The sequence below is a fragment of the Lonchura striata genome, chromosome 2 (assembly GCF_050655825.1).
Source record: "Lonchura striata isolate lonStrDom1 chromosome 2, ASM5065582v1, whole genome shotgun sequence".
NCBI lineage: Eukaryota > Metazoa > Chordata > Aves > Passeriformes > Estrildidae > Lonchura > Lonchura striata.
Window position 1 is genome coordinate 38,569,552 of NC_140704.1, and position 13,117 is coordinate 38,582,668.

Sequence of the window (13,117 nt, forward strand, 5' to 3'; positions counted from 1 at the left end):
GCTGATGTCCTTCTCTACTTTTTTACACTGTGTTTTCCAAACACAATCCACTAAGGATTGTCTTGTTTTCCTCGTAGGTTCCACCCCAGTTCTGCACAGCAGGGTACAGAGCTTGGACCACTTTTCCAAGTTTGTAATTTTTCAAGTCACCACAAGGTCAGGATGACATAGGAGACATTTTATTTCTCCCTTTGGGGCCTCTGACTTAAAGATCCCACCAACTTTTCAATATTTCTTGACTTGAGAAGTCTCAAAGCTCTCCCAAATGATACAAAGGTGATGCCTCACTTTTTTTTTCCTTATTTTTCTAATTTTTCATTGTGTGTACAAAGGTAGCTTGTAGCAGTAACTGCAGGGTCAGTGTTTCCACCAGGCACAGGCATGAGAGGAAAGAAAGATGTTCTGTGATTCAGGCTGGAAAGGAGTCTACTCTACCTGGTAAACAGTAAGGAGGCTTACAATATGATAAACAGAACAGAGGGACTTTTGTACATAACCCTTTACCTATTTCAAAGGTGATGTGCTTGCAGTCACTTTTAATATACAGGTTTTAATTTTGGAACTACTGATGCTATGGGAACACCACACAGCACACATGACCATGAGTATGACACATGTTTGTTGTTAGATTCCCAAGTTCACAGAGAAACCCTTCAGATGTGGCACAGTTTTCAAGGAGAGAAAACCCTCACCCACCTCACCAAGTGGGCAAGCAAACGGCACCAGTGTTCACCAACAGGCTCAAGGTACAAGAGGCTCACAGCAGGTCAAGAACACACTCCTGCTTTTAGTGTCAGAGCTCCAGGGGAAGAGCTACCATTGCTTATGTCCTTCTCTGTAGTGATAAACAGACACTGAAGCAAATTCGTGTGGCACTCAGAATCCACAGATATCACACCATTTTTTGAAAAACAGATTTCACCACTACAAATGAAAACATTATACCCAGAGCACTGGCATCTGTGGAAGCAGAACTATGTCTTCATATTGAGTAAACAAGTTTTTACACACCAAATTAATTCCTCAGTCCAGAGCTGGTTCTGTGGGGGTCAAAGCAACCCACGTTGCTGCTCGCTTGGTGCAAACCCAGCAGAGGCTTTGGCAAGGCTTCCCCACGTGGCTGCCTGAACTGCAGTGCTTTGAAGGGATTCCATTGAAGGTACAGCAGGGATTTCAGGCTTTCCCTCTGGCTCCTCACATACAGCTCCTGCCTTTGAAGGCAGCCCCTCTTCCCACAGGCCACAGTGGGAACAAACCCTCCAGCTGCTGCCACAGCACTGCCCAGGGACCAGGGACACTAAGGCAGGTGTCAGGAATGTGCACCCAGGGGTACCACACAGAGGGAGCTCAGGGAGCTCAGCATCCCTTGGAAGGCTTCTGGAATAGGAGCAGGAGCAGGAGCTGGCAGGCAGCCAGTGAATGCCTGTGGAAATCACCGTGAAACAAGAGCCCAAAATAGGTTTGCCATCTGGGACAGGCCAAGGCATTACTCTGGATCCAGGCAATAGGTCTGTCTTCTTCCAGGTGGGAGTGAAAGAACTGGAGGAGAAAGAAGAACTTCAAAGGAAAATAAGACTAGAGAAAATATCTGAATGAGAAGATCTTCTCCTATAGGTAGGGGACCAAGGTATGGAAAGTATGAAAAGATGGGAAGCTTATTGCTCGTGTCACATCTTCCCTGTTTAGACTGGGAGTGGAGAAGGAAAGAAGGGGAGTGCCTTTAAAAAATGTAATTGAGACATAAATCAAGAGTCAGTTCACTGGAGTAAATTAAACTTGGCTGCTGTGAAGTGAGGAAGTGAAAACCTTTGGCTGGCTGCCCAAGGGAAAGGAGGAAAAGAGATAAGATATGAGGTAGGTGATGAAAGGGATGCAGAAGCAAAGAAATGTGAACAGGTTAGAGCTAATAAAACATTGTGCTCTAGGTCCTACTTTTCCCATTCCAGTGGCTTGAAAGTGTGAGACAGAGCTGACAAAAGAGCCTGCAACAAAGAAACAGAGACACCAGGACCACTTTTCAGTTATAAGCTTTTTCTTTTTTAGAATTCAAGCTTACACAGTTATCTATGCCCACTATATTCATAATTACATTTTAATATCTGCATACAAAAGCTATGTAAAAATTATTTTCTTCCCCAAATATACAAATTTTCTCTTTAGATAGTTTAAAACATTTGTGATCACAGATTTTTTTTTTAATATATTTTAGGCTGAAAAAATATTACCAATCTAGCATAACTCTTAACACTGTTTGCAAAAAAATACATCATCCAAGGTACTTTGTTTCTTTACTGTATGGTGTAATGTTTGCCTTACCCTCAGGGCATGAAACTGATATAAAAAAATAAACCAAATAAGTAAAACCCACAAACCTCATAGACAAAGTAGTAAGTCCTCCCAACCAACTTCATAAAAACAAATAAACAACCCAAACAACCCTCCTCTTTAAAAAAATTATGAATGACTAATTTGATGTATTTATGAGCAAACTGAAACTGTAGAGTGCTAAGGAAGTAGGAAAAGAGAAAAAAATTTACAGTATGTCAGCTAGTTCATGCCCTGATACTATCTTTACCAACATTAAATGTGTAATTAAATAAAGTGTCTTTTAATGTTTTACATTGTGCTCAGTAATTTACAGAAATTTAATCCACACCTGGGTGCTGATGTAGATTTACATTTGATTGTCTTGTGCATAAACAAGGTTAGCTTTTAAAGAAGGTAAACTGTGCAATGGACAGTCACAAACAACTTATTACCTGCACAATATTGCTTTTTGAAGGCGACATCAGTCAATGTGGATACACACAAATAATGCATACTCTTTGCATTTGCTAACATCTATACTAAAACTTTGTGATAAGGCCAAACCTTTTTTTTTTGTTTTGTTTTTAATTTTAAAGCAAAAATATACCATAGTAAAAAAAAAAAAAAAAAAACCCAACCAAAAACGTGCTCACACCATTTTGAGTTTTTAAATGGAAAATAAATCTCTATCACAACTAGAATAAAATTCTCTCTATAAAATTTAAATACAGATCACTCCATTACTTTATCAAAGGGAAACGTCTGGCAATCATTTCCAGATGATCACAATAACAAGACAAATTAAGAGGTTCTGTTGCCTCTTCCTTTGTGAAACAATAAATGTTGAACACTTTCAATTGCTCTCACAGTGAGAGGAAAACGTTCCTTGGTTGTGGATTTTGTTTCTGTCAATGAAAAAGGTTTAGCCTTAGGAATGCTGGCTACATCTCAAAACCATAAGACTGATTTTTAAAATTTATGATTCATGCAGCAAGAAGTCAATATGACACATACAGATTAGAGTTCCATAGCATAAAAATACATCACTAGCAATGACATGCTCTGCTTGTGATTAACAGCCCTCTCTTGGCAGATTTCTGATATAAATGGTCTTTCTGGACAGTTTTTTCCTCTTTCTGATACCTGCCTCTGAAGAAGCAAGCAGTCTGCTCAAAGATGATTTTGGACCTGGGAGGTCTAACTCTAAGTCTACATTTTGGCAGAATGTAAACAAAAATCATTAGCACACACTATATATGTTATAATAAATATCACAACTTAACTGAGATTACACATGAAATGAATATCTAAATGCACATGTTACTCAGGGCAATACCATGAATGGTGACAATCAGGTTTGACAGGAAAAACCTTCTGTGTAAGACCCAGATGCAGACCACAAAGCAAACACAAGAGCCATGTGGCACCAGCAGAAACAAGACTCTGGACTGCCCTGGAAAGCACATGTTTGTTATTCCACTCAGAAGGCCAGTTACTATAAAGGGTGCTGACTGTGGCACTGGTGTTGCCACTGAGGTGGTCAGTCCAGGGGCTCAATCCCAAAATGGCTTGAGATCACTGATGTTTAGAAGTACGTCTTTGCAGAGCTAAGGTCAGTTAGTTTTTCTCTCACAATCACATAAATCAGCAGTCATACTGAGGAAGTAAAGGAAGTGACACAAAATAAGACTGGTAGGAGATCAGAGGCCATTAGATGTCAGTTCATCAAATCTGCCCAACTATGAGCTTGGCCTTAGTTTCCAGTTAGGGAATACTAGTAACTCAGTTTGTTAATTAGTGCCAGACGCCAACTGAACCTGAAAAGCTAGAGAAACATATTGATGTATGTCCTTTCTGTTTAGAGCACTGCCAGAACTATCTAAGTTGGTTGCCTGATTTTAGGCACTTCAGTCCATCCGCAATCACCTAAGGAAGGAGGCCTGATTTTCTGAACCCTGACTGAGCACAGCTCCAAACTGCATTGGTATTTTGGAACAAGAAGAGATGTTATGCTTCCTCTCCTGGGTCTCACCTGCAGCACAGTCAGAAGATTGAATGCCTACTCAAGCTCGCACTAAGCAAACAGGTGAGGTACTTGCACTGGCTTCAGGAAGAATTCCATGCTCAGATCCATGGCAGAACAGGGCTTCAAAGGACATGCACATGTCTCTTTTCTTTGCAAGCCACTGTGGGCATAGGCACTGATGCCTAAGCTTTTCATGTATTTGTCATATATTTGTAGCTTTGTAGATTTCTGATACATGGCTGTAGCTCCCAGTACTTTTTCTGCCCCTTTTCCCTTACATTTTAGACCAACAAGAAAACCTTCTAAGACATATTATGCTACATTCCTGAAATATTATTTAGTCTTGTCTCTTTAGCTAAGGACGTCTTACTTCCTTTTACCATGTATCCTAGACATAATAGATATGGGGCTAGAAACTCAGGAGGGGCTCCAAATGGGCAGAATCAAAAGGGGGGATTATTTAACTAAATGCTCTTCTAATTGGACATTATTGTTAAATATGCTAATATATGAAATGTATAAAATTGTAGATGTCCTGTATCATGTGTGCATTTTGCCATATTTGCACCTGGAGGCCTCCAATTCTGCTTTTATATTCCTGGTTATATGAATAATGTCTTGAAAGTGTGTTGTTTCTAGATCTTGAAGGCATCAGCACAAGTAAGGGATCGGCTGATTTTCTGAGTTCCCTATTACATGCTGTAAGTCCTTCATCAAGTCACCCCAAATCACCTGTCCAAAGAGCCAATTTCTGACTCTGCCCCCAAGACAGTGCTCTATAAGGAATTTGGATAGAGATGTTGTTTAGACACATGCTTCAAGATGGAGCCAACACAGCCAACAAAAGAGGTTCTACACCAAATATTTAAGAATGAATCTCCAGTGGTGTGTCTTCACTATCTGCAAAAAAACTCCTACACACCCCAATGTGTTTTATGTTCTGACAAAAAAACCCCTAAGTGATAACATTAGTGCTCACAGCTCATCACAGGTGCATATGGTATCAAACAACAGAGAGAACAAGATTCCATATCCCTAAAAATGTGCCAAATAGCACTCTAAATTCTTTATCAATGACGTAGGGAAAGAAGGGTAGAAAGAGTTTAACTCCTGACACACATTTATCATGTTTCATCTATTAATTTTCCTGAGTATCCTGTTTTTATGAGGGGATAAGCACATAACATACGGGTTCAGATATGGGTCATGAGTTTTGAAAGTCAACACATCCACTCTAACAATGCCCACAACTTAGCGGGCAAGTGGGTCAATAAATAGCAGAAAAAGAAACTGGTAGAAATCAATGCACAAGATGAAAGAATGTAGGGTATGAGGCAGTGCAGAAAAAATGAACTAAATCTCAGGTTCCAGGAAGAAAAGAAAGATGTTTTAGAAGTGTCACAAATTCAGAGGTTGGATTAATATCAAATTTATAAAACCCAGGGACAACATTCCTGAATGGAGATGTTGACAGAGAGGAACCTCTACCTACAATGTCCTCATCACTGGCCTCCAAACATTCCAGACCTGTGTGTACTGGCTTGCAGACTTCGGCAGCAATTCTGTCATTGCTCAGTTTGGTTCCTGCTAGTGCAGTTAGTGGAAATAAATTAAAAGAATCAAGACAGCATCTAGCCTAATGAAACACATACAGACATTCCTGTAGGGAGGGAGAACTCAGCTGATCCACATGCACACACACAGGGCAGAGCCAGAGAAAGAGAGAGAGAAGATAAAAATACAGAAATATGTTTAAGACATCTGCTGAAGATTTGTAATTATATATATATAAAATTATATATATACGTGCATATAAACTTTATATATATATATATAAAACAAAGGATTACTGCCGAGCAACACTATTTGTAATCCTGGGATAAAGCTCTACAGTCTTGAGTGTTCTTAATAACACAGTTTCTATCCTATCTGAAGGTCACCTTATATGTTTCATTCTCCTTGTCATCATTCTGTGAGCCCTCAAATCCCTGAATAACTCTGAGACACTGCCTGCTATCCTGACAGAGAGCCTTCTCCCTCGGAGTAATGGAGTTTCCTCCACTATCATGAGCACCTCAGAGAATCAAATTTCTGTCCTCACTCCAACAAACCTTCCAGTGAAGTTACCTGGAGTCCAACTTTAGTAAATGAAGATCTTAATATCTTATACACATGGAAAAAAAAAAAAAGAAAGACTCAATCCCTTCTAACACTCTGCATTATTTTAGGTACTTGATTTATGGGGCACAGTTAAATTGCATCTGCTGGAAAAAACCTCAGAGAATGATGGGATCATGATGATGAAGATCCAAGATCATAGTGATAATTGTTACAATAGAAACCACCACAAAGACCAGAAATTTCATACTATTAATTGGTCAGTTGTACCCTGCAAAAGGAGGTAATACAAGACAGAACTGTCAGGGTCAAATTAACAATAGCTGTTTCAACTTGAAGGCAAATTTTTTTCTGCCACTTTAGTCTTTCTCCCCTATTTTCCAGGCAATTATGGGTGTGAGCTGGTGACCACGCAAATGCTGGTGAATGAGATTGGTCTGTTTGTATTTTCACTGTTAAGCTGTCAAAGCACTCACATCAAAGGACTGTAGAACAAATTGCAATAGTCACAAGTACCCGCATTAAAGGGATATTTTCATCCATGTGTATACAACTGCCCCCCAAAAGAAAGCCCAAACAAAACCCCAGCCCCGGTCTCCAGAAACAGAAGACCACAAAAGAAGAAGAACAAAGGTGAGAAGAACTGGGCAACGGGATGAAATGACAGCCAGTAGTGCGATGGGGGTGTAGAGAACTGCTTCAGTCTCTCTAATCCTCAAACACTTCCAGGAATAACGGAGGGAACAGTTCTGTGGGGCACTCCACCTTCATGTGCAGGAAGCGGCTGGCATGGCAGGCTCCAATCATTCGCAGGTCTGTCACTTTCATCAGCAGTTTTGGCCAAAAGTGTGCAACATGGTGTTTTCTGTAATTAATGTAGTGTTCGAATGCCAGGAGGAAACCCTCTTGACACTTTTCTATTCTCTCAACACAAACAAGGCCTGGGCGATCTGTAGATACAAAACAGCAGAATTCTTACTTATTTGCTTTAACAAATGCCTGATCATGAATCAGGAAAAAACTGATGATTCTCATGCCAGGAAAGAAAGGAGAGAGACCGGACACATTTGTGGCTCTGCCACAAACTTCTTTCAACTCCAGCCAACTCACTTGCTAGTACTATGCCTATCAAAAGATAATCCTTCCTTTCTTCATCCATTGCCTGCTTTGCTCACTTAGAGTGTAGCTATTTGGGAAGTGTTTCCTTATAGTGACTAGAACATCAGATCCCTGATTTCAGCTAAGGCTTCTATCTATATTTTTCTGTAAAAAAACTAATAAAGAAACAAAAAAAATTACTTGTCAGATATCTAAATTACAGTTCCTTTCTATCTGTTTTTCTACAATCTGACCAATGGTCTGATCATGCTTTCATCATGCTTTGATCCCAGGTGAGCTGTTATGGAGCATCAAGGAACAGCAAAAGCTAAAAATCTGGCTGTCTCAACTGGCAGCCAGGCATAGACTGGGAAAGCCCCTTTCACATGTCACTTCTCAGAAAACACCTTTGGGAAAAGCAGGTAATTTTTGATTTGCTTTCTGAAAGCCCTGCTCCTGTATCAGTGTGTAGGGACCTAAAAAGAAATCAAGATGGGGAAATGAAATTTCTTTACGAAGAAATTTTGATGGGGAAAATGAAGTGCTGTGTTGTGATTAATGTGGAAACCTTTTCATCTCAGATGCAGTTAATACTTGTAAATCACTGATTGTGTATTGTTATTCAGTGCCCAATCTTCAAAGCCATCTTAAAATAAAATCTTGCCAAATCTGCCACTGCCCAAGAATGGAATTTCCTCTTTGGGCTGGCACAATGACTGGAAGCATATATGAAAACATACTCAAACTGAGAAAGCTAGAAACTTTTTGGAAATCTTAGGAAATTGTCTGTGATGGTTTTGTATCATGACCAGTTGCAAATGACCAGCGTAGGGAAACGGCACAGTCGTAAATGCCCATTAGGAAGCAGTGGTGCTGTTAATTAGGAAAAAAAGAGGGCACATCAAACTAAACATATAAGACTGGTGGAAATGAGTATGAATGCCCAATGCATGACATTACTCAGGGGAAGAGAAAACTTATCATTAGGACCAGTGTTGCTAAACTATCCATTTTTCATTTAAGGCAAACTGGCTCAGAATCATCACTGATTTATTCTTCATGATCATCCCTGGCTCATTCCCAAGTACCAAACTGAGCAAGGTGTGTTACCAAAACCAGTTTTATGACTATCTCTTTGAACACCCTGAATTTTTTTCCTAGTGCTCACCAAAATATGTCACTGGGGTTTTGAAAGAAAATTTCTCTCACATTACTCTAGTCAGCACTACAAGATCTAACCTATCTTACTTCTTTTACAAAGAGGCTTGTGACAAAGACCAAAGAGTTTTAAAATTGTTTGGATTCCAATATGTTTCTGTTCTCACCTGATGACATGAGCAGAACAGCTTGAAGAAGGGCAACCTCGGTGTCATCCAGGTTAAATGAAGAAAGAGACATGCCCAGGTCAAAAATGGCATCAGAAACTACGCCAAGACCCCCATTTTTCAGCTGGCCCCTTGTCACCGCCATCTCCCCATTTAGTGTTAAAGTCTCACTCTCGGGGTCATAGCGAACTGCTGCTCGGAGGGACATGATCTCCATACAGCAGCCTTTCAGAAGGATGATCTGGTCTTCACATGGCAGCTGCAGAAATTACAAATGGCAAAGTTTGTCAAACTAAGTGGCTTTTACAGCTACAATAAATCCACAAGCGCAAAGTTGCAGTTCACAGCCCAGGACACTGCCCTGCATAGTGGAGCTCCCCTCTAAACACGCTGTTCTGCACAAACCCCCAGGATCTGCATTCTTGCCTTCAGGAACTTCCAGAAGGTAAACATTCCCTGGTTAGCATCTCCACACACCCTTAAGAAATCTAGCAATAACACAGCTGTTGGCTCCCTCAGCTTACAACTTATCACAGCAGAATAAACTATAATTGGGGCTGGTGCAGTCCTCAGCCATCCCAGTTAAAGTCACTACCAGCCATACTCATTTCTTACCTGACCAGAGGAAAAGAAACACATTTGGGAGGGTTTGTAAGAGTGGACTGTGTTTTAAATAAAAGAAATTAAATATATCTATATATCTATATATCTATATATCTATATATCTATATATCTATATCAATCAGTGGAGCAGGAATTCTCACTGCCCATTTTAACAACAGAGATTTTATTAATCTAGACTTAATCTAGTAAGACTGTTCTCCTTGAGCTCTCTACACTATTGCTGGACAGACAGAAAATCTATGGTATAGCTACAGCTTTTAAGCCGGTGCATAAACTGTGATCTTCAGCACATGTGACTTTTCCATGCCATTACCAAAGCCAAGATGTTCAAAGGTTCTGCATTTACAGAGTATAACCAGGATGCTGACATGTGAGCAGAACGTGCTCTATAAAGCATATAATATATGTTTTCATAGGTTATTCAATGATAACAAATCCCACCACGACAATTTTAAGACTGCAAGCAAACAGCAAGGGTCCAACATATGAAAGAACAACACACATCTGCTTAGCCTGAAAGGAGGCAAAAAGCCATTTTTTTTTTATTTCTATAAAATTATTATATTTACCTGTTTTGCAATGCAAAAATGAAACCCCCATGAACTATAGGTTTGCATGGCAACAGTGTACTTGCAAAGCAAGTGCACTGATTTGGTGGAAAATGATGCAGAGCTACCTAATGCAGGTGGAAAGCAGTTCCCTGTTAGAGAAGAGTTTTAAGCACATGGTCAGGAAAATGGGTTGAGTCATGCAGCTACTTTTCCAGCTTCAGGTGTGAAGTGTTTAATACACAAGAAAATTGACTCATCCTGTTCAGAGCAAATCAGTTTCCATACAGATGACCCTCAGCTCAGCAGCAGTCTGGGGAAGACTGAACAGGCACAGCAGCAGTCTTGCTACCCAATGACAATTCCACTGTTTGGCAGCAGAGACTGAAGTAGGGAAAGAAATAGAGTTTTAAAAAAATTAATACGAGAATAGATATGTGAAAGGAACCATGAAGAGATACTGGAATAAGAAATGGAAGTGAAAAAAACATGAAAGAATGGCAGAGAGAAGGGACAAGAAAAGATACATGAAAAAACCACCAAGCCTCTAAATAGAAGGAAGAATAGTAGAAAAGAAACAGGTAACAGTAGAGAAGATATTTTGTGATGCTTCAGCTGTTTTATTAGTGAGCCATGAAACTAATGAGGATTTCCCTTTCTACATGATCCTTCTTAAAACTTCATTATGGTAGTGGTGGTCTGACTATGCCTGTCTTTCACCTGCTTTTCTAATTGTGAAGGATACATGAGACACTTGTTTCACAAATGCCAGGCCTCAGGTCTTATCTGCCAGTAGCAGGAGTTACCATAAACAGGAGGCTTGAACATAGTTCTACTGCCAGCTGTGCAGATTTTAATGCTACCTATAGCCATCACTTGAGTGTTGCTACCAGAGCATCTTCCAGTAGCAGGATCAAAAAAATGTGACTGAAACTCTGTCATGTCCTTTACTCTCTCTCTGCAGGGAGAAAAGGCACAAGGCAGGAACCTGAAGTGCTCAGCTCTGCAGGACAGGGGTAATGCAGCACCATGGAACTGAGCTGAGCTGAGTGACCTCAAAGAGTATTTACACAGCTTCACCCACTGTGGAACAACTGATGCCTTGACATTTAAAACTCACATTAAACTTATTATATTCTCCTCAATCTTCATATTCTAACCAGAAAGAAAAGCAGGAAAGAAACAACAGGAGAAATGCTGAGAAAAAAACCAAGTTTTCCTTATACTTGGATTACTCCAGGATTGGATACTTGGTTTGAGGCAGGGGCCAATGGATGCACACAAACTAAGCTGGGCACTCATAGTGCTTTGCTGGCTTCTACATGTGTCCAAAGATGTGAAAAAGATGGAAAAGTAGATATGAAAATGTAAGTGGTCATGGATGTTCCCTGACAGGTCCCTCTTTCATAGAGATTTGTTACATTCTCAGACAGCTTCTGGAATTACAAACTGAGTTAAAGTTTAAATGCTCTGCAGGTCCTATGGAAAAAAGAAGTGTTTTTTCCTGTAAAAAATCTACAGCCCATACAGCATTGCTTCTAAGAAAAAGATATTGGTTAAAAATCATAATGGAAAAAAAGTTAACAGGAGGGTGCCCCTTCAAAAAGGAGCAAACATTTGTCATTTTCTTCATGCTAAATGAAGTGCTATATGACAACATAGAGGACAGCTGTCCTACTCCTTTGTGTTCATGAGGAGCTGTCCCTCCCCTTGCAATCAGATCTTGCTGTATATGGGCAGGTGTCAGGTTTACACAGTGGCTTAGCTGTAAACAAAGCCTGTCCAGCTGAACCGCACAACATACAGAGGTCATGTTCAACAATGCCTTGACTTCTCCATCCATGCTTCCTGCCTAGCTCTGACACAGGTGGGTCCATGGTAGCCAGGAGGGGTAGGAGATGTCAGATGGGTACAGAAGTCTGTGTGTGACTGGAAGAGCTTTCTAAATTAAAAAGACTACTTTGGTATGTCACTGCAATTTCCCATTAACAAATTCCAGATCAGAGGAGACAGATTCCTTCAGACACTAAATGCTCATGATCTATGGACATATTCCTCATATTTTAAAATCTTCATGCTTGGCACACTATTTCATGATTCCTTGACTGATGGCACCAATGCAGAGGCTGGCCAGGGTGAGATATTTACACTATGACAACTATTGATATTTACCTCTTGTTCTGTATTTGCCGGAGGACATATATAGCTCTCCATGACTGACTTTAGTAAAAAGCTGCCAGCCACAGTAGAGTAAAATTTTATGTCTGCCTTACCCTTCCTTTCTGGTAGGGTGTTGACCTCAAAGTGTGCAATGGAACATATTCCTGCCGATGGCAGGATGGTTGAGACTGGATGATGTTTAAGGTCCCTTCCAACCCAAAACTTTCTATGATTTTACGAAAAATATTTAGATTATTAAGACTGAAATATTATTTCAGGCTGCAGTTCTGATACCATTTATTAAATTGAAGAAAAAAAAATACAATCAGCCATTGCATCTGGTCCTTCAATAAAAATGATACCTTGGTACAAATGAGATCAGTGTAAGGCCTCTGTACTCCTAAAATGCAACCAAGCCTTTGAGTCTATTTACTGTATATTTACATGTGAGTATCTATTTGGAATGACAATCCATTACTTTCACAGACTTTTTTATGCACAACCTCCCCATTCAGAAAAACCAAGCCTAGGGAACCCAATGAGGCAAGTGCCACTCACAGAAAGGGGTGCTCTCCTGAATTTCAATAATTTTTTACTGTGTAGACCCAGCTCGACAATATTGCACCTGCCAGGGAACCAGAGGATACACAGAGAACCATGTGCTGGAATATTTTATTAAACATATCAGTGAAGCTTCTAGACAGGATCTTTTTGTTCATTTGCTCTGTTCAAGGCCACCTCTAAAGACATATCTGAGTCCTTAAACCACAACGACTTCTACATTAGCAAACTCAGGATTTCAGTAATCACAGGAAAAAGAAAATTCATGAAAATACAGATTATTCTAGTCCCATTGATTTTGAGTGTCTTTAATTTTTTAACTTAGACACATCATATTTTTAGGTTACTTG

At 39.9% G+C, this 13,117-nt stretch overlaps 1 protein-coding gene across 23 annotated transcripts in view; it reads right to left on the minus strand.

Annotated features, from left to right (window-relative positions):
• Positions 1-2,014: 2,014 nt before the first annotated feature.
• THRB (thyroid hormone receptor beta) overlaps positions 2,015-13,117 on the minus strand; it is a 168,398-nt gene continuing 157,295 nt past the window's right edge. For all 23 annotated transcript variants that reach the window (XM_021538085.4, XM_085569072.1, XM_077787104.2 and 20 more), the window contains 2 exons: positions 8,875-9,133; positions 2,015-7,401 (listed from right to left, as the gene is read on the minus strand). In XM_021538085.4, the coding sequence (XP_021393760.1) occupies positions 7,160-7,401; positions 8,875-9,133 (501 nt within the window). In that variant the 3' untranslated portion in view covers positions 2,015-7,159. The remainder of the gene's footprint in view (positions 7,402-8,874; positions 9,134-13,117) is intronic.